The 25,651-nt window shown below is 37.5% G+C and overlaps 1 protein-coding gene across 8 annotated transcripts; it reads right to left on the reverse strand.

The window, feature by feature from the left end:
• Window positions 1-21,050: 21,050 nt before the first annotated feature.
• Window positions 21,051-25,651, reverse strand: LOC117723778 (olfactory receptor 5AN1-like). 8 transcript variants are annotated; one of them, XR_013105699.1, is made up of 5 exons: window positions 25,412-25,627; window positions 25,237-25,301; window positions 24,507-24,976; window positions 21,979-23,390; window positions 21,051-21,319 (listed from the first exon to the last, which is right to left on the reverse strand). XR_013105699.1 is itself a non-coding variant. In XM_076917838.1 (5 exons), the coding sequence occupies exon 5, from the start codon at window positions 23,375-23,377 to the stop codon at window positions 22,439-22,441; it is 939 nt and encodes a 312-aa protein (XP_076773953.1). In that variant the 5' UTR covers window positions 23,378-23,390; window positions 24,507-24,685; window positions 24,897-24,976; window positions 25,237-25,301; window positions 25,412-25,627; the 3' UTR covers window positions 21,051-22,438. The 8 variants fall into 8 exon arrangements, 7 of the variants coding, with proteins under 7 accessions (XP_076773953.1, XP_076773960.1, XP_076773975.1 ...); XM_076917838.1 differs by having other exon boundaries at window positions 21,051-23,390; window positions 24,507-24,685; window positions 24,897-24,976; XM_076917845.1 differs by having other exon boundaries at window positions 21,051-23,390; window positions 24,507-24,723; window positions 24,897-24,976.

Here is a 25,651-nt window from a genome sequence, read left to right on the forward strand (position 1 = left end):
GCTGGACTTGCATGGAATCACTTTTTTCATCTGTTCATTCTGTCTGTATTTGGGTCATTGTATGTTTATATGTTCCCAAGAAAATTCCTACAACATTCAGGGAGCTCAAAGGATCAGGAGAGACTATAGATGATAATTAGGCAAATTGAGTTATCATTTCTGGCCAGTAGTCTCAATTAAGACATAAGTTTGTGGTTTCATGTCTCTGGTTCAAAGCAATACTGTGATGTGTAAACAACAATGGCCACTGGTTTACCATGCTGCTTAGATTTGACAAAATTGTTAATAACTCTGTCATATTTTCATGTTATCTTCAAAAATTAATTAGATATTTTTATTTGTGAGATTATAATATAATTACATAATTTCTCCCTTTGTTTTTTTCCTCCAAGAATTCTCATATGTCCTTCCTTATCATATTTGAAGAGTTTCACAATACATAAAATAAAACTTTACTTTTACTTGAGAGTTTCATTCATACACATAATAAATTTTGACCATATCAACCACTGGTTCACCCTCAAATTCTACCCAGAGCTTACCCCACAGAACACATCTTCCTTCATTCTCTTTTTGTATTTCCCATTGTGCCCATTCAGTATGATTTATATGTGTATTGGTATAGTTTGTGACCATAATGGTTCAGGATTACAGAGGAAAGGTTAGGGAGACCTACAGTGCCACATACTTCAAAAGAGAACAGCAGGAGTTGGTTCCATCCCCCATGCCACCTGGTGCCATAAAGTCTGTTGCTCTACTATTAATCTAGTAAGATTTTTTTTCATAATTTACTTTTCTTTATATTGTATTCTAATCACAGCCACCTCTTCCAAGTCCTGGCCTTACAAATCCCTCACCCCATTACCCCCTACCCTTTTCCTCAAAGAAGAGGAAGAATCCTCTTGGGTACCATCCCACTCTGGGCATTTAGTCTAGCAGGATTAAGCATCTACTCTCCCTCTGAGACCCACCCAGGCAGTCCAGTTAGAAAAATGGAATCCAATGGCAGGCAACAGAGACAGAGACAGCCTGTGCTCCAATTATTAGGGGACCCACATGAAGATCAAGCTGCACATCTGCTACAAATGTATGTGGGGTCTAGGTCTGGTCCCTGAACACTCTTTGGTTGGTGGTTTAGTCTCTGTGAACCCTTATGGACTCAGGTTAGTTGACTATGTAGATCTTCTTGTGGTGTCCTTGATCCCTCCAGCTTGCTCAATCCTATCCCTGACTCTTCCACAAGACATTCTGAGTTTCACCTGATGTTTGGGTATAGGTCTCTGCATGTTTCCATCTGCTGCTGGGTGAAGCCTCTTAGGTAACAGTTATACTAGGCTCCTGTCTGCAAGCACAGCAGAATATCATTAATAGTGTCAGGAGTTAGCTGTCTCCCATAGGATGGGTCTCAAGTTGAGCCAGTTATTGTTTTGATGTTACCTCAGTTTCTGGTCCATCTTTATCCTTTTGCATCTTGTAGGTAGGTAAAATTTTGGACTGAATTTTTTGTGGGTAGGTTGATGTTTCCCTCCTTCCACTGGAGGTCCTGATTGGCTATGGAAGGTGGCCTTTTCAGTTTTTGTATCTCCCACTGGTAGAACTCTCAGCTAGGGTCATCATAGACTCCTCATAGCCTCCCCCATTTCCTGTCTCCAGCCAGTCTTAGGTGTCCCTCATCAATTTCCGTTTTCACTCTTCGACCTCTCCCCTCCCCTCAACAGCTTATTTCCATCTGCATATCCCTCCTCACCCCTCTCTCACACAGCTCCCTCTCTCCATCCTCCTCTGATGACTATTTTGTTTCCCCTGCTGAATAAGATTCATGTACCCACTCATGGGCCCTTTTTATTACCCAGTTTCTTTGGGTCTGTGGATTGTAGCATGGTTATCCTGCACTTTATGGCTAATGTCCACTTATAATCGACATGTACATCACATGTGTCTTTCTGAGCCTGTGTTACCTCAATCAGGATGACATGTTCAAGTTCCATCCATTTGCCTAAAAATTGCATGATGTCTCGGTTTTTAATAGCTGAATAGTACTTCATCGTGTAGATGCATCATATTTCCTTTAGCCATTCTTCAGTTAAAGGATATTTAAGCTTTACAAATAAAGCTGCAATGAACATAGTTGAGCAAGTGTCCATGTAGTATAGTAGTGTATCTTTCAGATATATGCACAGGAGTTGCATCTTGAAAAAGAACTATTTCCAATTTTCTGAGACATCATGCCAAATTGATTTACAAATTGATTGTACAAGTTTCCACACCCACTAGCAATGAAGTGTTACTCTTGCTCCACAGTCTTCAAAACCATGTGCTGTCACTTGAGTTTTTGATCTTAGCCATTGTGACAGGTATAGGATGGAATCTCAGAGTCATTTTGATTTACATTTTCCTGATGATTAAAGACATTGAACATTTCTTTAAGTGCTTCTTGGCCATTCCTCTATTGAGAATTCTCTCTATCAAATTCTTTAATACTGGATTATTTCATTTGCTGATATCTGTCTATCTATTTATCTATCTACTCTATCTATCTATCTATCTATCTATCTATCTATCTATTTATCTATCTATCTAGATATCTATCTATCTTTTCTTTGTCAGATGCAGGGTTGGCCATGTTTTCCCATTCTGTAGGTTGCCATTTTGTCCTACTGACAGTGTCCTTTGCTTTACAGAAGCTTTCAGTTTGATGAGGTCCCATTTATTAATTTTTGATCTTAGTGATTGAGCTATTTATGTTCTAATCAGGAATTTGTCTCCTGTGCTAAGGAGCTCAAGGCATTTCCACACGTTTTCTTTTATTAGGTTTAGTGTTTCTGGTTTTTGTTTGTTTGTTTGTTTTTGTTTTGTTTTGTTTTTTTGAGACAGGGTTTCTCTGTGTAGCCCTGGCTGTCCTGGAACTCACTCTGTAGACCAGGCTGGCCTCGAACTCAGAAATCCGCCTGCCTCTGCCTCCCAAGTGCTGGGATTAAAGGCATGCGCCACCACTGCCCGCCCGGCAGTGTTTCTGGTTTTATGTTGAGGTCTTTGATCCACTCAAATTTGAGTTTTGTATAGGGTGATAGGTATGGATTTATTTACATTCTTCTACATGCAGACATCCAGTTAGACCAGCACCATTTGTTGAAGATGCTTCTCTTTTTTCATTGTGTGGTTTTAGCTTCTTTGTCAAAGATCAGTTGTCCATATGTGTGTGTGTTTACTTCTGAGTCATTGATTTGATTCCATTGATCACCCTGTCTGTTTCTACACTAATACCATGCAGTTTTTATTACTACTGCTTGGTAGTATATCTTGAAATCAGGGATGGGGTTACTTTCAGAAGTTTCTTTATTGTACAGGGTTGTTTTAGCTATCTTGGTTTTTTCCATGTGAAGTTAAGAATTGTTCTTTCGAGGTCTGTAAAGAGTCCTATTGGAATTTGGTGGACATTGCATTGACTCTGTAGATTACTTTTGGTAAGATGGCCATTTTTACTATGTTAATCATAAAAATTCATGAGTAGGGGAGGGCTTTTCATCTTCCAATAGCATCCTCAATTTCTTTCTTCAAGGACTTGACGTTCTTGTCATACAGGCCTTTCACTTGCTTGGTTAGAGTTTCAGCAAGATATTTTATATTATTTGTGGCTATTTTAAATGGTGTTGTTTCCCTAATCTCTTTCTGACTCCAGATATTATTTGTGATAAAGGACAGGTATTAATTTTTTGAGTTGATTTTATATCCAGCCATGTTTCTAAAGGATTTTATCAGCTGTTTGAGTACTCTGAAAGAATTTTGGGGGTCACTTGTATATTAGCATGTGATCCGTGAATAGCAATACTTTGACTTCTTTTTCAGTTTGTATCCACTTGATCTTCTTTAGTTGTCTTATTGCTCTGACTAGAACTTCTATACTAAATTGAATAGATAGGAATGGAGTGGGCAGCCATATTTGCACCTGATTTTAGTGGAATTGCTTTTTTTTATTGGATATTTTATTTATTTATATTTTGAATGTTATTACCTTTCCCCATTTCTTCCAGAAAGACCCTATCCCATCTCTTCTCCTCCTCCCTTTATGAGGGTGTGCCTCCACCTACCCTCCCAGTCCCACCTCTTTGCCCTCACATTTCTCCACACTGGGGCATCCAGTCTTCACGAGACCAAGGGGCTCCTCTACCACCAATGCCCAACAAGACCATCCTCCACTACACATACAACTGGAGCCATGGATCTCTCCATGTGTGTTTCCAGGCTGGCTGATAGACCCTGGGAGCTCTGGTTGGATGATATTGTTGTTCTTCCCATGGGACCACAAACCCCTTCAGCTCCTTCAGTCCTCTCTCTAACTCCTCCAATAGGGACCCTGTGATCAGTTCAATGGTTGGCTGTGAGCATCTACCTCTGTTTATGTCAGGCTTTGGCAGAGTCTCTCAGGAGACAGGTATATCAAAATCCTGTCAGCCTGCACTTCCAGGCATCCACATCAGCATCTGCCTTTGGGGACTGCACATAGGATGGAGACTCAGGTGGAGCAGTCTCCAGATGGCCCCTCCTTCAGTTTCTGTCTTCCACTTTGTCTCCATATTTGCTCCAATGAGTATTTTATTACTCCTTCTAAGAAGGACTGAAGCACCCACACTTTGGTCTTCCTTCTCTATGAGCTTCATGTGATCTATGAGTTGTATTTTGAGTATTGTGTGCCTTTGGGCTAATATCTACTTACCAATGAGTGCATACCATGTGTATTCTTTTGTGATTTTTGTTACCTCACTTATGTTGATATTTTCTAGTTCCATCCATTTGCCTAAGAATTTTATGAATTCATTGTTTTTAATAGCTGGGTAGTAGTCCATTGTGTAAATGTACCACATTTTCTGTTTCCATTCCTCTGCTGAAGGACATCTGGGTTGTTTCTAGCTTCTGGCTATTATAAATAAGGCTACTATGAACATAGTGGAGCATATGACCTTGTTATATGTTGGAGCATCTTCTGGGTATATGCTCAGGAGTGGTATAGCTGGGTCCACAGGTAATTCTATGTCCAATTTTCTGAGGAACTGCCAAACTGATTTCCATAGTGGTTGTATCAGCTTGCAGTCCCACCAACAATGGAGGAGTGTTCCTCTTTCTCCACATCCTTGCCAGCATCTGCTATCACCTGAGTTTTTGATCTTAGCGATTCTAACTGGTGTGAGGTGGAATCTCACAGTTGTTTTGATTTGCATTCCCTGATGAGTAAGGATGTTGGACATTTTTTTAGGTGGAAACAAATGAATAAGAAAGGCTAGAATTTTGATGTAATACACACACACACACACACAAATATATATAAATATATATAAATGTGTGTGTGTGTGTGTGTGTGTGTGTGTGTGTGTAGGTGATGGGCAGGGAATACAAAGCATAGTCTTAATATATACATATACTTATGCATATGCATATACATATACACACATACATTTCTACATGTAAAGTCAGTACATAAATGACTTTATGTAAATAAAAATGTGTGCTTCTGGAATCCCTGCTCCTTTGCCAGTAAAGTTTCTAAATGACCTGTGGGAGTTTATTACATTAATGGTCAGAGATACCCTCGGTCTCCCTCCAACTCCCAGAGGCTGCCTGCTGCAACTACTCCAGGGTCCAATGTGTAAAGGTGAGCAACCATTTGAGCTAATATTTTCTGAGTAATAATTGTCCTCTGGAGTGATAGTGATGGGACTGACTGCTCATTACCAATTTCTCCGGCCTTATTCTTTTATGAGACTTCATTTCTTGATTCCAAAAAAAAAAAAAAAAAAAAAAAAACCCTCCCTCTTACATTGAAAAACAGCCTTTCACTTTAAGATGTCCTCTGCTAGAAATAAACCTTACACACAAAGAGACTAAGACTGCTGCTAAAATATAAGGTGAATAAAAAATAAATTAATTTTAAACAGCACGGTTTTTAGGAGCAAAAATTATCAACTGAGATGATTTGGATCAAATTTTTGCTGTTCTGTCTTATCAATGAAAAATGAATATAAAATTGCTTTTCTTTGAAACATCAGCATATTTATTTGTAATGCTAATACAATAATGACTTCTGCCTCAAAGCATGCTGAGGTCATTAAATAAGATGTGAATAAGAAAGTCTTTACATGGTGTTTGATAAATAGAACTCACTCAAGGGATATAAACTAATAGCATGAATAACTGTCAAGAGTCATGGTCAAGAAGTGACTTTCCTTTCTACATGACTTAAAAATTTACGTATCTTATGTGTATAAATTTTCCTGTACGTATGCATATGCACCATGTGCATACCTTTGGAGGCCAGAGGAAGGTACTGGATCCTTTGGATCTGGTGATGGGTGTGACGTCTTAGGGTCTATTGAGGTTATATAGTAGAGGTCTATTAAGGACAGATTCCTAGGAAGAAATATATGGATGTGTGGAGGTGGGAATTCATTCATATTAAAACAATGAGGTACATGTTCTAGGTGCAGAAATATAACAAAGAGCAGAACTGTGATTTGGTAGAAATGTGAGGATCCCAGGAGGATGAACTTGGTTATTTAAGTAGTATTTCCTTTTGTAATCATTGTCTTGATGATTCTTGAAGAGTAACAACAACAACAATGGAAGAAGAAGAGTAGGATAAGAAGAAGAAGAAAATGAAAAAAAAAAAAAAGACAGAAAAGGAAAAGAAAATGCATTGTTAACTCAGTTGAAACCTTACCATTTTCAGGTCACCTATTTTCTCACCACAAAGTCCTGGCAAGAGACATCTAAACTCTACATCATAAGAAGAAAATTTAAATACTTGAACTGGCAACCTTTAAGTAATTGTTTAAGTAACAAAAAATATGAATGCATTTCTATAGCACTGTAAGAATGGTCTTGCTGTATATAATGAATGTTATACACTGTTAGGACAGAATTCAAAACTGCTAAGACAGAAGACAAAGTATTATCTAAAACTCATTCTTTGTTTAGGCAGAGGTTGTACATTACTGAGTGGAATACATTCAACATGAACAATGCCACAGGTGAATAGTTGTAATCTGTGCACATACATGTGAACAGGATTACATTTACTGATTATTGTATGATGAACTATCCCTCCATTTCTGGATTGAATCCTACTTGATCGTAGTGGATGATCTTTTTGATGTGTTCTAAGATTTTATTAAGTATGACTGCATCTGTGTTCACAATGGAAATTGGTCTGTATTTCCCTTTCTTTACTGAGTATGTGGTTTGAGTATCAGAGTGATTGTGGCTTCATAACATAAATTTGGTAATATTCCTTTTTATTTTATTTTGTGAAATAATTTGTGGAGTATTGGCTTTAACTCTTCTTTGAAAGTTTGGTTGAATTCTGCACTAAAACCATCTGTTTCCAGGCTTTTTTTGTGGTGGAGCTTTTAATGATTGCTTTTATTTTATTAGTGGTTGCAAATCTATTTAAATTGATTATTTGATCTTGATTTAACTTTGATAAGGGACATCTATCAAGTAAACCATCCATTTCTTTTAGATTGTTTCAATTTTCTGGAGTACAGGTTTTTTTTTAATTTTAATTTTTTACTTATTCATTTTACATCCCACACATTGCCCCTCCTTGTTAGCCCCTCCCACAATTCTTCCCCCATGCCCCTCCTCTTCTCCTCTTTGTGGGTCAGGGACTTCCTGGGTATCTCCCCACCCAAGTACAGGGTTTAAAAGACTATATTCTCTGGATTTCCTTGTTGGCTGTTGTTTCCCCTTTTGCTTCTGATTATGTTAATTTGAATGTTCTCTGTGTCTATTAATTAGTTTAAGCAAAGTTTTGTCTATCTTGTTTATTTTCTCCAAGAGTCAATCCTTTGTTTCATTGATTCTTTGTTTTCCTCTCTTTGTTTCGCTTTTATTGATTTCAGCCCAGGTCTGATTATTTCACGCCATCTATGACTCTTGGATGTGCTTACTTCTTTTTGTTCTAGAGCTTTCAGGTATGTTATAAAGTTGATGGTGTGAAATACTTCCTTTTTAAAAAAAATGGCGACATTTAGTGCTATGAAGTTTCCTTTAGCACCAGTTTTGTAGTGTCCCATAAATTTTTTTAGCTCTTTAAAAATTTTATTTTCTTTTTAAAATATATTTTATTTACATTTCAGATGTCATCCCCTTCCCCAATTTCCCCTCCCTAGAAAACCCCTATCCCATGCCCCCTTTTGCTTTTTGCTTTTATACACTTTTTAAAAATGTTAATCAAAGGCTTTATAAGTTTGGTAATGCTCAATCAGAAGTGTAACCCAATACCCAACCTAGATATATAAACTATCATTGACTGGTGGAGACACATGAACATATGCCTCCATGCCCTCTCCTCCCTTTCTCTCTTTCTCTCTCATCACCTAGCTTCACCCTTCCTGTTAGAATAAAAATTTTCTCTCAAAATACAATTAGAGCATAATTATTCCTAATTGTACCAGTGAGGTACAAGATAGTCCTAATACCCAGTCCATCATTTTGTTGACTAACCAGAACCTCTGTCATCTCTTCTAACTAAAACACTTAGTTTTGAACCTGGCTTTTTTCTTGGCTTTAGAATGAATGTCAGCTGAAAACCATCCACTCAGATCTTTTCTCTCAAAGTAAATAGCCAGGATTGGCTATGAGACTATAGGTCTTCAACCCTGTCAGAAATCCAGAATGACTGAGTTAACTGAAATTGTGGGAAGCACTAAGCATAGCTTCTAAAACTTTAGCCAATTTATAGAGATCGCTGAACACCTGGAAAGCCCCTGTACTACCGAATGTTGGAGCATCAAATCTTCAGCCTTCTGGCCCAGAATCATCTGACAGACCTTAGTGACACAGAATAATTAAGGGCTGATTATTCTGTCTAGGCAGATATAATCAGTGGACTATTCTGCAAGTGTGTCCTTTTCTGGACAGTAATTTGTCTGTAGATGGAAAGAGGCAATTCTTGCCTAGTGGCTGTCACTGCACAACTGGAGTACCTCCAAGGATGCTCAATTTCTTCTTAGAATCCACGACAGGAAGCTGTCAGGAGCAGACAGGTCTCTAATCAAAATGAACATTAATATAGAAATATTTGTAACGTCAATTCTATGGACTTCTGACGTTTTGAAAACCAACAATTCATGTAAGGTAACCTGGACTGTTGTCTGTTAACTCCTCTCAGCTATTTCTAAATAAAATATGGAAAACACCCTAACAATAAACTACAAGCCATGAATTTGCTATAGTCCCTTAACTCACAGGCTAACCATCTCAAATAAGTTAAAAAGTTAAAGAAGGACTGGGTCTAAGCCTTATATTCCTAAATGCGTTGTACTGGTGCAATGCCTATGATAGTAACAATATTCATCTCACTTTTATATTAATAAGAAGCTTGTACCAATGAAAACCTTAAATTTGAAATCAAAGTAAATTTTGTACCATTTAAGAAATTATAACTTCATCTTGATATTAATTATACAGATTTCTACCAATAGGTTATGGCTATGCAATGAGTCCTAGCTAATCCTCCCTGTTCCAACAAAACCACTACTTTCCCCTAGAAAGACAGCCCAATATTAACCACCTTAGTCCCCAAGACCAGGGAATAGGGGCGCTGACTATTCTTTAACTTCTTCAAGCTGATTATGGGCATTGAGATATTAGAAGAGGGGTGGGAGGAAGAGTAAATTGATAAGCCTCTGATGCTGTGTCTTTACTGCACCCAGATGGAATTCCAGGACATCGGAGGTTTGGGCAGGTCTGCTCAGTCTGCTTGATGAGTAGATACACCAAGGCTGTGTATTCAGCAATATACAATTCTCAGAACAAGTATTAGTATCAAAAAAAAATTTTTTTTCCTAGAGGGCTGACATTTTTTTAAAGATGTTGGTTCTAACAACTTTTCTTTTTTTTCCCTTTTTAAAATTGGTTGTAATATTTACATTTCAAATTTTATCCTCTTATCCCATTCCTCCAACCACACAGGAACCCCTTATCCCGTCCCCCCTCCCTGTGCTTCTATGAGGGTGTGATTTTTCAGTTTCTATGATGCTGTTTCTATTAACATAAATTGCCTCCTAAATTTCTAAATCTTTCCCTTTGTGTTATTAAAACTATTTTTCTTTTTTCTTTCTTTTTTCTCCTTTTTTCATCTCTCTTTTTAAAAATTGGGTATTATATTTACCTTTCAGATTTTATCCCCTTACCCCACTTCCTCCCAGCACCCAAAAACCTCCTATCCCATCCCTACTCCTCATGCTTCTATGAGGCAGTTCCCACACCTACCCCCCAATAACCCCTCCCCACCCTCACATTCCCCCCCCCCGTGTTCATTTTTTTATGGGACCAAGAAACTCCTCTCCCACCTATGCCCAACAAAGCTATCCTCCCCTACATATACTTCTGGAGGCATGGGTCCCTCCCTATGTGCTCCCAGGCTGGTGGTTTAGACCCTGGGGGGTTCTGATTGTTTGGTATTGTTGCTTTCCTCCTGTGGTCACAAACCCTTTCTGCTCTTTCAGTCTTCTCTCTAAGTTCTCCCTTGGGAAACCCTTGATCATATTAGTGGTTAGCTGTGAGCATTGTCCTCTGAATGAGTTAGTCTTTGGCAGACCTCTAAGTAGACAGCTATATCATACTCTTGACAGCATGCACTTCCAGCCATCCACATCAGTGTCTAGCTTAGGTGGCTGTACATGGGATGAATACCCAGGTGGAATGGTCTCCTGATGGCCCCTCCTTCAGTTTCTGTCCCATGTTTTGTTTCTATATTTGTTCCCTTGAGTATTTTTGTTACTCTTTCTAAGTAGAATTGAGGCATCCCCTCTTGGTCTTCCTTCTTCATGAGCTTCATGTGGTCTGCGGGTTGAGTCTTCGCTATTCCAAGCTTTTGGGCTAACATCCTCTTAACAGTGAGTAAATACCATGTGTGTTCTTTTGTGATTGGGTTACCTCACTCAGGATGATAATTTCTAGATCCATCCATTTACCTAAAAATTTCTCAAATTCATTATTTTTAATAGCTGAGTAATACTCCATTGTGTAGATGTACCACATATTTTGTATCCATTCCTCTGTTGAGGGACATCTTGGTTCTTTCCAGCTTCTGGCTATTATAAATAAGGCTGCTATGAACATAGTGGAACATATGGCCTTATTATATGTTGAAGCATCTTCTGGGTGTATGCCCAGGAGTGGTATAGCTGGATCCTCAGGTAATGCCATGTCCAGTTTTCTGAGGAAGCGCCAAACTGATTTCCAGAGTGGTTGTACCAGCTTACAATCCCACCAACAATGGAGGAGTGTTCCTCTTTTTCTGCATCCTCGCCAGCATCTACTATCACCTGAGTTTTTGATCTTAGCCATTCTGACTGGTGTGAGGTGGTATTTCAGGGTTGTTTTGATTTGCATTTCCCTGATGACTTAGGATGTTGAGCATTTCTTAAGGTGCTTCTCAGCCGTTTGAGTTTCCTCTGTTAAGAATTCTTTGTTTAGCTCTGTACCCCACTTTTTAATAGGTTTATATGGTTGTCTGGAGTATAATTTCTTGAATTCTTTGTATATCTTGGATATTAGCCCTCTATTGGATGTAGGATTGGTTAAGATCTTTTCCCAATCTGTTAGTTGCCATTTGGTGTTATTGACAATATCCTTTGCCTTACAGAAGCTTTGCAATTTTATGAGGTCCCATTTGTCAATTCTTGATCTTAGAACATAAGCCATTGGTGTTCTGTTCAGGACCTTTTGCCCTGTGCCTAAGCATTCGAGGGTCTTCCCCCACCTTATCTTTTATTAGTTTCAGTGTAGCTGCTTTTAAGTGAATATCTTTTATCCACTAGGATTTGAGCTTTGTACAAGGAGATATGAATGGATTGATTTGCATCCTTCTACATGTTGACCTCCAGTTGAACCAGAACCATTTGCTAAAAATGCTGTCCTTTTTCCACTGGATGGTTTTAGCTCCTTTGTCAAAGATCAAGTGACCATAGGTATGTGGGCTCATTTCTGGATCTTCAGTTCTATTCCATTTATCTTCCTGCCTGTCTCTGTACTAATACCATGCAGTTTTTATTACTATAGCCCTGTAGTATAGTTTGAGGTCAGGGACGGTGATTCTCCCAGAAGTTCTTTTGTTGTTGAGAATAGTTCTCACTATCCTGGGTTTTTTGTTGTTCCAAATAAATTTGCAAATTGCTCTTTCTATCTCTATGAAGAATTGATTTGGAATTTTGATGGGGATTGCATTGAATCTATAGATTGCTTTTGGCAAGATGGCCATTTTTACTAAAGTAATTCTGCCAATTAAGGAGCATGGGAGATCTTTCCATCTTCTGAGATCTTCTTCAATTTCTTTCTTCAGAGACTTGAAGTTCTTGTCATACAGATCTTTCACTTGCTTGGTTAGATTCACTCCAAGATATTTTATATTATTTGTGGCTATTGTGAAGGGTGTCATTTCCTTAATTTCTTTTTCACCCTGTTTATCTTTTGAGTATAGGAAGGCTACTGATTTGTTTGAGTTGATTTTATATCCAGCCACTTTACTGAAGTTGTTTATCAGGTTTAGGAGTTCTCTGGTGGAAGTTTTAGGGTCACTTAAGTATACTATCATATCATCCGCAAATAGTGAAATTTTGACTTCTTCCTTTCCTATTTGTATCCCTTTGACTTCCTTTTGTTGTCTAATTGCTCTAGCTAGGACTTCCAGTACTATATTGAATAGGTAGGGTGAGAGTGGGCAGCCTTGTCTAGTCCCTGATCTTAGTGGGATTGCTTCAATTTCTCTCCATTTAGTTTGATGTTGGTTACTGGCTTGCTGTATATTGCTTTTACTATGTTTAGGTATGATCCTTGAATTCCAAATCTTTCCAAGACTTTTAACATGAAGGGATGTTGAATTTTGTCAAATGCTTTCTCATCATCTAGTGAGATGATCATGTGGTTTTTTTTCTTTGCGTTTATTTATATAGTGGATTACATTGATGAATTTCCAAATATTGGACCATCCCTGCATTCCTGGGATAAAGCCTACTTGATCACGATGGATGATTGATTGCTTTGATGTGTTCTTGGATTCGGTTTGCAAGAATTTTATTGAGTATTTTTGCCTCAATATTCATAAGAGTGATTGGTCTGTAGTTCTCTTTCTTTGTTGGGTCTTTGTGAGGCTTAGGTATAAGCGTAATTGTAACTTCATAGAACGAATTGGGTATTGTTCCTTCTGTTTCTAGTCTGTGTAATAGTTTGAAGAGAATTGGTATTAGGTCTTCCTTGAAGGTCTGATAGAATTCTGCACTAAAACCATCTGGCCCCGGACTTTTTTTGGTGGGGAGATTTTTAAGGACTGCTTCTATTTCTTTAGGGGTTATGTGACGGTTTACATGGTTTATCTGCTCCTCATTTAACTTTGGTACCTGGTATCTATCTAGAAAATTATCCATTTCATCCAGATTTTCCAATTTTGTTGAGTATAGGCCTTTTTAGTAGGATCTGATGATTTTTTAAATTTCCTCAGTTTCTGTTGTTATGTCTCCCTTTTCAGTTCTGATTTTATTAATTTGAGTACTGTCTCTGTGTCCTTTGGTTAGTCTGGCTAAGGATTTGTCTATCTTGTTGGTTTTCTCAAAGAATCAGCTCCTGGTTTTGTTGATTATTTTGTATAGTTCTTTCTGTTTCTACTTGGTTGATTTCAGCCCTGAGTTTGATTATTTCCTGCCGCCTACTCCTCTTGGGTATATTAGCTTCTTTTTGTTCTAACACTTTCAGGTGTGCTGTCAAGTTATTAATGTATGATCTTTCCATTTTCTTTTTGTGGGCACTTAGAGCTATGATTTTTCCTCTTAGTACTGCTTTCAGGGAGTCCCACAAATTTTTATATGATGTGTTCTCATTTTCATTTAAATCTAAAAAGGCTTTAATTTCTTTCTTTATTTCTTCCTTGACCAAGTTATCATTGAGTAGAGCATTGTTCAGTTTCCACATGTATGTGGCCTTTCTGTTTTGTCCATGTCATAGACCAGTCTTAATCCATGGTGGTCTGATAGTGTACAAGGAATTATTTCAATCTTTTTGTATCTGTTGAGGCCTGTTTTGTGACCAATTATATGGTCTATATTGGAGAAGGTACCATGAGGTGCTGAGAAAAAGGTATATTCTTTTGTTTAGGATGAAATATTCTATAGATGTCAGTTAAGTCCAATTGGTTCATAACTTCTGTTAGTTTCATTGTGTCTCGGTTTAGTTTCTGTTTCCACGATCTGTCCATAGCTGAGAGTGGGATGTTGAAATCTCCCACTATTATTGTGTGAGGTGCAATGTATGCTTTAAGCTTTAGTAAAGGTTCTTTTATGTATGTGGGTGCCCTTGTATTTGGAGCATAGATGTTCAGAACTGCAAGTCCCTCTTGGTACATTTTTCCTTTGATGAATATGAAGTGTCCTTTATCTTTTTTGATTACTTTTGGTTGGAAATCAATTTTATTTGATATTAGAATCGCTACTCCTGCTTGTTCCTTGGGGCCATTTGCTTGGAAGATTGTTTTCCAACCTTTTACTCTGAGGTAGTGTCTGTCTTTTTCACAGAGGTGCGTTTCCTGTATGCAGCAAAATGTTGGGTCCTGTTTATGTATCCAATCTGATAGTCTATGTCTTTTTATTGGACAATTGAGTCCATTGATATTAAGAGATATTAAGGAAAAATGAATGTTGTTTCCTGTTATTTTTGTTATTGGCAGTGGGGTTATGTTTGTATAGCTACCTTATTTTATGGTTGTTGGAAATTACTTTCTTGCTTTTTCTAGGTTGTAGTTTCCCTCCTTGTGTTGAAGTTTTCCACCAATTATCCTTTGAAGTGCTGGATTTGTGGTAAGATATTGTGTAAATTTGGATTTGTCATGGAATATTTTGGTTTCTCCATCAATATTGATTGAGAGTTTTGCTGGGTATAGTAGTCTGAGCTGGCATTTGTGTTCTCTTAGGGCCTGTATGATATCAGTCCAGGATCTTCTGGCTTTTATAGTCTCTGGTGAGAAATCTCGTGTAATTCTTATAGGTCTGCCTTTATATGTAACTTTACCTTTTCCCTTACTGCTTTTAGTATCTTCTCTTTGTTTTGTATATTTGATGTTTTGATTATTATGTGATGGGAGGTGTTTCTTTTTTGGTATAGTCTATTTGGGGTTCTGTAGGCTTCTTGTGTATTTAAGGACATCTCTTTCTTTAGTTTAGGGAAGTTTTCCTCTATAATTTTGTTGAAGATATTTACCTGCATTTTAAGTTGAAAGTCTTCCCCTTCATCTATACCTATCATCCTTAGGTTTGGGCTTCTCATTGTGTCCTGGATTTCCTGGATGTTTTGTGTTAGTAGCTTTTAAACTTCACATTTATTTTGACTGTTGTGTCTATGTTTTCCATGGTATCTTCTGCACGTGAAATTCTCTCTTCTATCTGTTGTATTCTGTTGGTGATGCTTGTGTCTTTGACGTCTGAGCTTTTTCCTAGGTTTTCTATCTCCAGGGTAGTCTCCCTTTGAGATTTCTTTATTGTTTCTATTTCAATTTTTAGGTCCTGGACAGTTTTGTGTAATTCCTTCACATGTTTGGTTGTGTTTTCTTGAATTTCTTTAAGGGCTTTCACCTGTTTACCTGAGTTCTCCTCAAATTCTTTGAGAGTGTTGTTTATGTCCTTTTTAAAGTCCTCCATCATCATCATGAGAAGTGATTTTAATTCTGAGCCCTGCTTTTCTGCTGTGATGTGGTGTTCAGGCCTTGCTATGGTGGGGGAACTGGGTTCTGGTGATGCCAAGTAACTTTGGTTTCTGTTGTTTACATTCTTTCGCTTGCCTTTTGCCATTTGGTTAGCTGTAGTGCTACTCGAACTCTCTGGTTCTGACTGGGGTCTGCCTTTCCAGTTATCTTGGTTGTGTCAGAACTCCTCAGGGTCCAGATGACTCTATGATCCTGAGCTCCAGCTGCTCTGGGTACAGTGGCACCTCTAGGATATTTCAGGATATGGTGTCTCCACTATAGTAGACTAGCTGGGTGTTTGCTGCTCTGAATGTAGTTGCTCCTCTATGATGCTTCAGGATATGGTGTCCCCTGCTCTGCAGCTCTGTGGGCCGTGTCCTCTCTAGAATGCCTGCTGCTCTGCAGTCTGTGACCTCCCTAGGGTGCCTCTGGACTCAGTTTCCAGAGGGGAGCAGATAGGCTGGGAGACTGCTCCACCCACCAGTATCTGGGCCAGGGGCGGAAGGAGAGTGGATCTCCCCAGGGGCAGGGTCTGGATGCCAAGTGCCCTCTGGGGTCTCCCTACTGCCAGTTTTGCTTCTAAGGCCTAAGGTGGTGTGTGTGTTCTTCTACCTGCTGCTTTGTGGTCTGTGGCCTCCCTAGGGTGCCTCTGGACTCAGTTTCCAGAGGGGAGCAGATCAGCTGGGAGACTGCTCCAGCCACCGGTATCTGGGCCAGGGCAAATTTTTGATATCTCATATATTCTTTTTAATTGAATTCTAGAAAGTCTTTAATTTTTTTATTTCTGTCTTGGCTCACTTTTCATTCAATAAAGAATTGTTCAATTTCCATGCATTTGTAAGTTTTCTTTTGTTTCTGTTGTTAATATCCATCTTTATTTTGTGTTCATCTGATAGGATGTAGGGAGTTATATCAATTTCCTTGTTTCTGTTGATACTTGCTTTGTTTCTAAGCATGTGGTCAATTTTGGAGACGGTCACATGAGGTACAGAGAAGAAGGTATATTCTTTTTTGTTTGTGTAAAAGATTTGGTATATATCCATTTGTTTTATAATGTCTTAGCTGCAGTATTCCTCTGTTTAATGATGACCTGTCCAATGGTAAGTGTATGGTACTGAAGTTTTCTTCTATCACTGTTAGGGTTAATATATGATTTAAGCTGCAAAAGTGTTTCTTTTACAAACTTGGGTGCCTTTGTGTTTTGGGGACTAGATGTTAATAATTGAAATTTTATACAGGAGTGATGGCACATGCATTCAAACCTAGCAGTGAGCAGGCAGAAACAGGCAGAGCTCTGTGAATTCGAGGACAGCCTGTTTTACAAGGCAAGTTCCAGGACACCTAAGGATGTTACATAGAGAAACCCTATCTTGAACCAAAACCAACCAACCAACCAACCATCCAACCAACCAGTTAACAAAAAAAAGAATATAAAAAATCAAAACCAAACCAACCAAAAAGACAAAAAATTAAAATGTCATTTTAAAAATTTTTCTTTTATGAGTATGTAGTGTTCTTCCCTATATCTTTTTGCTTAATTTTGATTTGAAGTGTATTTTTTTTAGATATGAAAAATGCCTATACTACCTTGCTTCTTAGGTCCATATATTTGGGATATCTTTTTCCAACCCATTATGCTGAGGTAATTGTTATCTTTGATGTTGAGGTGTGTTTCTTGGATGCAAAAGAAGCATGGATCTTATTTTTGCCTCCATTTTGTTAATTTATATCTTTTTATTAAAGAGTTGAAAACATTGGCATTGAGAGATATCAGTGATCAATGCTTGTTGATTCCTGTTAGTTTGTTTTTGCTGCTGTTGTTTAAGGTGATGGTGGCGGCATGTGTGTTTCTGTGTTTGTTTCTCTTCTTTTGATTTTGCTGGTGTGAGACTATTTGTTTCCTGTGTTTTCATGGTTGTAGTTAACCTCCTTATGTTGGAATTTTTCTTCTATCACTTTCAGTAGGACTGGATTTGTACTTAGATACCTTTTAAATTTGGCTTTATCATGGAATATGTTATTTTCTCCATTTTGATGACTGAAATGTCTTGGCTGTCATCTGTAGTCTCTTAGAATCTTCAGCAATCTAGCCAGGCACTTACAGCTTTTAAAATCTTGATTGAAAATCAGGTGGAATTTTAATAGATTTGCCTTGGTCTTTTTCCATTGCAGACTTTAATATTCTTCCTTGTTCTGTGCTGGGAGCCAGTCTGGCCTGGAATGGTTTGAAGTGGTATGTAGATTTGGATGTAGTTTTAAAGACTGATGGCTTCAGAGGTAGCTTTAAAAACTGATGATCTCTGGGTTTCTAGCTCTCTAACTATTATGAATGCATGCTGATAACTTCTAAAATAAATCTAAAAACTTTCTTATTTATTTTATGGCTAAAAACTACTGGCTTGGGTGATTAACACCTGTTGCCTAGCAGTGGAGAATTAAGTATAAAATGTATTGCTTTCACTCCCTTCTCTGTCGAGGCAGCCAGAAGCCTCTCTAGCTAGACTGCTTAAACACTTTGTGAATCAGAGAGGAAGGAAAGGAAAATAATTAAGATGCTTTATAAAGGGAAATATGCACTGACCCATATACATTTCATACATACATTTACATTCTCATTCACATTCTTATTTATACATTAACACATTCACACTTTTATTGGGCGCAACCACTTTTCTCATATACTATGCAAATATTCATGCACACTTACATACACATATACCTACACACATATGCACAGACAAGCAGACATAGACACTTGGATGGGTGGATGGATGGATGGATCTATGGACAGATGGTGTAGAGCTCTCCAGGCCAAACCATTCAACCAATAATCTTATTACTTTTCTCAGGCCCTTTTATACATTCTTAGACAAAAAGTTTTCAGAAAATTATCTCAGAGATAAGATGTTATATAAAATGGGAGTTACAGAAGGATGTTGATAGTAAGTTTAAAAAAGTGTTTCATTCTAATATGCTCAATATAATTTCAAAGAAACAACTTTTTACATGGTATTACCTTATCCTAATTCACACCTGTGGTTTAATCCATTGTATTCTTTGAATACAAATTTGTCCCAAGCCTATTTCACTTTTTAGTGTAATGATGAAAGCTCATTGTGTTTCTTATTATACAGCCTTTACTTACTATATAAGGAGTGGGCACATTCTATACTTAATTTTAACTTTATTATATCTTTCTAGCAAAACAACTAAGACCATCTCTTAAAACTTTCTTCCAAAGATTATTTGAATCAAGTCAGGAATTCTATAGAATCATTACTTTATCTAAACAACATTAATTCATGAAAGTTTATCTTTATGTTATCTTCAGGAAATCTGATCAATAGGGTGGGCTAATGCCCAGAAATTATTATATTAATTTAATAATGACAGGAAGCAAGAAGCAATCCTGAGATGAAGTCTCTTTGGAACCTTGTCATCACAGACTATGCAAAACCATTGGCCCACCTCCAGGAAGTGGAGCTTTCTACCAGCTTTAGCCTATCCTAGATGGCTCCTGACACTTCTATGTGTTTAGTATGCTGATTATTATGTGGGGAGACTATCTTTTCCTCTGGTCCAATATTTTTGGTGTTCTGTCAGCTTCTTGTACTTTTATAGGCATGTCCTTCTTAAAATTAGTAATATTTTCTTCTATGATTTTCTTGAAAATATTTTCTGGGTCATTGACTTGGTATTCTCATCCCTCTATCCTATTACTGTTAGGTTTGGTCTGTTCATGGTGTCCCAAATTGCATGGATGTTTTGTGTCAGTAACTTTTAAAATTTAACCTTTTTTGACTGATCTATTTTTTTTCTACTATATCCTCAATGCCTATAGACTTGTAATCATTCCAAACCATGGTTTTCTTTTTCATTTATAGTATGTGTTGGTGAATTTTGCCTTTGTAGTTCCTGCTCGAATTCCTAAATTTTTTATTTTCAGAATTTTGTTAGTTTTATTTTATTTATTGCTTCTATTTTTTATTCTCAGGTTTTGAGCACTTTTACACATCTTCTTCTTCAGTTGTTTGTGTTTTTCTGGATTTCTTTAAGTGATTTATTCATTTTCTCTTTAAGGGCCTTTAACATTTTAATATAGTTGATCTTAATGACTTTTTCTTGTGCTTCAGCTATGTTGGAACATTCAGAGCCTTCTGTGAGAGGATAGTTGGGCTCTGGTAGAGAAAGATTACTTTAGTTGTAATTGATTGTGTTTTTATGCTTATGCCTATATGTCTTGGTTTTGTTTGGTGGTTGCTTTTTTTCTTGATTCTGTTTCCTCCCTGGGCCTTTGGAAAGTGTGATAGCTATGGATTGCTTGTTTTACAGGCTGGCTCAGCTGGTGTCCTTACAGGGAATTCTTGCCAATGTTGTAGGCTGGGATGAGTTGTGGTAAGGAAAGTTGTGGGAGAAAGTTTTTGTGGAGTGTTGTGGATGACATTTGAAAGAAAAGAGAGTCCACAGTGGGTTTCCTGCTATAGGTCTGGGGATGAGACCAGGGTGATATGGATCTCAATGGCAAAAGGAGAGGTATGGGTCCACCTTTAGCCTATATGTTGTCCTGGGAAGAGCAGTCCTTGGATTACCTACTGGGTATGGGGGATTTAATAAAGCTACTAATAGAGGATGGGGAGGAAGGTTAGAAGTGGATAAAAAAATGGTATCCACAAGAGATGTGATTAGTGGGAAAGGAAGGCTAAACTTGGTATTCTGTTGCACATTAAGGTTGAGATTGAGTGATTATATCTGGAAAAATAAAGAGAGAAGAGAATGACTGTGAGAAGCCTACCTTGCCACTTATTGCTTATAACCATTGAATATTATGTTACATATTTCATCTTTAGCTTCAGAAGAAAGAAAATTTATATCATTAAATTTATGGGCAAAACTGCTTTTCTATAATCTTTTTGCAGTTAAATTTAAGCTGTAAATATCTTTTGAACTTATTAATTTGAATGATTTCAAGTAAGACTACATCATACATCAATACTGTATTTCAGATAATCAGTGTTATTGGAGATACAGTTCCCTTAATTTGCTTGGAATCAATTTATCTTTCATTCTTTGGTAAATTCAGGCTTGAAGTAATTGGAGAGTATACTAAGTTCTCATCACATATAAGTCCTTAAAGTAAACTTTAGCATGGTTCATAATAAAACAATTGAGAGGATAAAAATCATTTGTAGATGTTGAAATAATGTGAATGACTAGAGTTGGAAATATTTGGGGTTGCTGAGTATCTGGAATTTTTGATCACACTGTCAGATGTTAAAGGCATGAGATTCTGTTCTGCTGAACAAACAAAGAAAAACTCACTATCTTAATAACAAAGCTTTATTTTGTTTACTATTCCATCATGCACGAAGGTTAGCCAAGACCAGCCAATTTGACCCATATCCCATATCTCTACTGATAGAACAATGTTTGCAACATTGCCTATTCCAGTGGCAAAGTGAGAAAGCACAAAGTGCAAAGTGGGACCTAAGTCTGAAGGTTTCTTCCCACAAATCTTGCATCACCTCTGCTCCTCTTTCATTAGGCAAATCCCATCATATTTCAGAGTGATTTTGAGCATTGTCATGTATAATCCTAAGTGACAAAGAAACTAGTTAATTTGGAACATGCTGATGCCATTGTGTCCTAATCACAAATTTGTTTGCACCTGCCAAAACAGAGAGAAGTATCCAGACTCACTAGAAAATAGGCCATCCAAGCTCTTCTCAGACACTGCTGTTCGGGGTTCAGCATCTTTGAGAGATACTTAGTAGGCTCTTGATTATACCTGAATTATTCTTCAATTTTAGAGACTTGTATAGTATTTTACATATTTTCTGTTAGTTTTTAGAAAATTGACTATTTGGTAACTTACTACAGTAAATTCTTATGTGTACTGCCATAAGATATAGCACTGATATTTGTAATAATAGAAGAAATTTGATAGGAATATTTCATTGTCTATATAACCAAGGATTAATAGCCATAATTTAATGGGATGCTAGAGAGGAAGTACCACAGTATCAGATTCTTCTATTTGTCATTTGGAATTTAAATATAAAATTGTATCTGGACTCTGGTTTCAGGAATCAAATAATGACATTCATGGTAAATAGCGCTAGATAAACCATTTACTTTATCATTACTGAAGTCTTAGTCCACATCTTTTTCAGTTATCCAATAGCTGGTGGAAACAGGGCATGACCTAAAACTTGATAGATGGTTAGTATTGATTTCCCTTAGAAACACTTTACCTATCAGAAGTAGTTCTTTTCAAGGAGGCACAGCCAAGCCAATGGCCATTTTATTCCTTTAAAGAGTAAGCACTTGGTTCAGAAACAAAGAACAACTATGGTCTTCAACAGGTCTTCAGACACACTGGACTATCTGTGAGACATGTTTTGTGGACCTAGGGAGATTCAGCTATGTGCTTTTTCTAAGAAAAAGGCACAGGGATAAGAAGTCTTCAATTGTAGCAGCAAAAAGTTATAAGTTTGGGAGCTTCACAAACACTGTATGTAAATAATGAAAGATGAGGCTATTTCTGATGTAAGACTAAAAGAAAGAACCTCCAGGACTCACAAGGATTGTATGTTAGTAGCATTGAATCAGGTATGGTCCATATTGCCCTACAGTCTATAGCAAGTTGAATCTTTGTTAATTGTAAGTAAGTATTTTGTAGGGCAAATCTGTCAGAAATTTCAGAATCTTTTATTAGCAGCATCTCATCTTCCTTTGTAGCCTCTTTATGGCATCTTTGATATCTTTGTTCCTCAGACTGTAAACCAAAGGATTCAACATGGGAATCATCATAGTGTAGAAGACAGATGCAAACCTGTCAAAGCTAGAGGAGCCACCAGAGCTGGAACTCAAGTAGACAAAGACACTGGAGGTGTAGAAGAGGGAAACAGCTGTCAGGTGAGAAGCACAGGTGTTGAAGGCCTTGGACCTGCCCTTAGCTGAAGTGATCTTCATGATGGACACGACTATATAGCCATAGGATATCATGATGGCTAAGGCATTTGAAAAGCCAAAAAGTATTGTTAATATAGCAAGAAGGACCTGTGCAAAAAGAGTATCAATGCAGGATAGATTTAACAGCTGGGGCATGTCACAAAAGAAATGTCTAATGACATTAGGTCCACAGAAATGGAGCTGCAGCAAGGCACATACCTGAGATACAGAACCTATAAGTCCTCCTGTATAGCTTCCAATCACCATCCGAGCACAGAGGCTGGGTGACATGATTGATGAATAGAGAAGAGGATTACAGATGGCAGCATACCTGTCATAGGCCATGGCTGTCATGAGGCAAGATTCACTCAGCCCCATAGTGGAAAACATAAAGTACTGAACTATGCAGCCCACAAAGCTGATAGTTTGCTTTTCCTGGAAGAGGTTGGAAAGCATCTTTGGAACTGTAGAAGTGATATAGCAGATGTCTATAAAGGAGAGATTACTGAGGAAGAAGTACATAGGTGTGTGGAGGCAGGAGTCCATCCTTATTAAAACAACAAGGGACAGGTTCCAGGTCAGCGTTGTAATGTACAGGATGAGGAACATAACAAAGAGCAGTGCTGTGATTTGGGGGAAATCAGAGAATCCCAGGAGGATGAATTGTGTGATCTCAGTAATGTTTCTGTCTTTAATCATCGCCTCTGTGATCCTAGTTAGTATTTTGGAGGAGAAAAAGAACACATCATTGGCTCAAGTGAAATGATAACATTTTCTATGTCTTTCTCTGATTCTGGAGCAGGAGAAACCCTTCATTGCCTTTCCACAGAAAGAACTCAGTGTTTCCTTTCTAGGTGCCAATAAAAACCTACTCATTTTTCAGATCTTACCTGATTCAGATAATGTCATGAGGATTTAAAAAGATATTTAAGATGACTGGAGACATTTATTAATGCACTCATAAAATTGCTAAGCTTTTGAAATACTTGACACATGTGATTGATTGAAATAAGTGGCTTAGTGGTTTACTGATACTTCTGAGTGTAATTGCTGCTTCAGTCTCATGACAATGTAGGTGTTGTTCTTTCAAAATAATAAGTATAAAATTGTTTTGTATCCCAGATTATATATTCAGTAATTTTTATTATCTTTTTAATTTAGGGAAAGTTTCTCTATTCATAAGAATTTCTAAATGCTTTGTTAATATATTTAAACAGCATGAATGTAGAATGTAGCCTGCAGTATTATATAATTTACAATTGTGATAGAATTATTTATATGTGCCCAATAAAATCATGAATGAAATTTTGGCAAATCTTCCTATGAAACACCCAATCTGGGAGGTGGTAGTCTATTCTTGGCTTTAAGGAAGGATTGTCTCAGTTTCAGGGTATTTTCATTAGTTGGAGAAGAAAATAGCAGGGATATGATCAACAGTTCAGAATAAGAGGTTTAGGTGTGATGCCCCTTGCACTATAATTTGCCTATGCAGCTTATGATAACTAAAGTTTCTCTTTTTGTAACACACTGAGCACTAGTGCTCTTGAACCCAAGGTTCCTGGGAGAATTGTGAGCATCCAGACAGACCAACTTAAAGTCATTAGTCCAGGGAAACTCTTAATCTAGTACTTGCAATAGATTTCATCATTCTTTTTTTTTTTTTTAAACCTGTTTCTGGTAACATGGGTTGCAAACTTTGGTGTATTCTGTGTAGCCCACCACCTCCAGAAGAGACTAGAGAAATATGGATTCTTATTTTTATTCCCAGTAATAAAAATTTTTTGATAGATTTTCAATTTGGTAAAGGGGTAATTCTGAATATACTCACAGTCTTTGATAAATTTGTTCCTTGTGTTCACCATCTATCTGCACAGCTAGAGAAGGAAAGTTTTCTGATGCAAACCTTAAATGAGAACTTCATTAGGTACATGTAGCTAATGGAGATGTTTTCCAGTGCTGACCTGACACAGGTGTGATCAGTTTGAGGTATTCGAGGCACAAAATCAGCTGAAGCAGAGAATGTTTTGAGTAACAAATGGTTCAAGCTAAAGAAGCCAGAAGATTGACATTCAGACCCATGCTGTCTGCATATGTTGTCTCAGTTTAAATATCTGCTTTGTCATCCTGGTGGTCTCAGACTTGCAAGCACAACCAAGGAGAAGAACAAAGAGAAGACAAAAGAAATGACCTGAGCACTGTTTCCTTCCTTAACACTTACCTTATCTCCAGCTAACCAGAAGTTATGGATCAAGCTGTGTATTTCTACAGATATCAAGTTCTTATTTTTAAAGCAGATTTCTGAAAAAGAGAAATAAAGTTTTATCCCAATGAAGAATAAACGGGCAAGGGTAGACAAGCACATTTTTTATCTCAGCCAACTTTCCTGAAACAAAGTTAAGTTTGTTTTAAGTCTGGTCTCTCTGGAAGCCTTACACAACTGTCAGGATTGACATTCACTGTTGCTTTGTGTTGAAGATGCCCCTATTCCCTTATAATACAAGTCAACAAACAAAAGACAATAAATGTCACAGTAAGATAGTTAACAATTTAACTCCTACCTCATGCCCCAAATTAATGCAGATTTTTATGTTTGAGATAATTCTATTCACTGAAGTTCAGTAATCTGTGAAAAGAGAAAGAAAATGGTTTTCAGGGTAAGGAAGTTTGAGAGAGGTGAGGGGAGATGGATGGATGAGGTAAATAGCTAAAACCCTTGTCCCATATGAGTCCTACTGTAGCAGCTGCATAGGTCTTGACAGAACACAGATTCTACATTCAAAGTCTTGACATTTAGCCCCAATGCAAATCCTAGAAGAAGATATGGGGTTGGAAGGTTCAAGCTTCCTATTTTTCTTTCAGTGAACTTTCCAGCTGACTGCTATGGTTCTCCTTAGTGGATGCTTTTGGCCATGGACTTAGTTATCCACTCACAGCAACTGAGACAACAACACGGGGATCCTGTTGAGATTTAAG

Source organism: Arvicanthis niloticus, chromosome 1, assembly GCF_011762505.2.
Source record: "Arvicanthis niloticus isolate mArvNil1 chromosome 1, mArvNil1.pat.X, whole genome shotgun sequence".
Classification (NCBI taxonomy): Eukaryota; Metazoa; Chordata; class Mammalia; order Rodentia; family Muridae; genus Arvicanthis; species Arvicanthis niloticus.

Bases quoted from the DNA above. Each gene is read 5' to 3' on its own strand.
- LOC117723778 (XM_076917842.1), bottom strand. From the start codon at position 23,377: ATGATTAAAGACAGAAACATTACTGAGATCACACAATTCATCCTCCTG.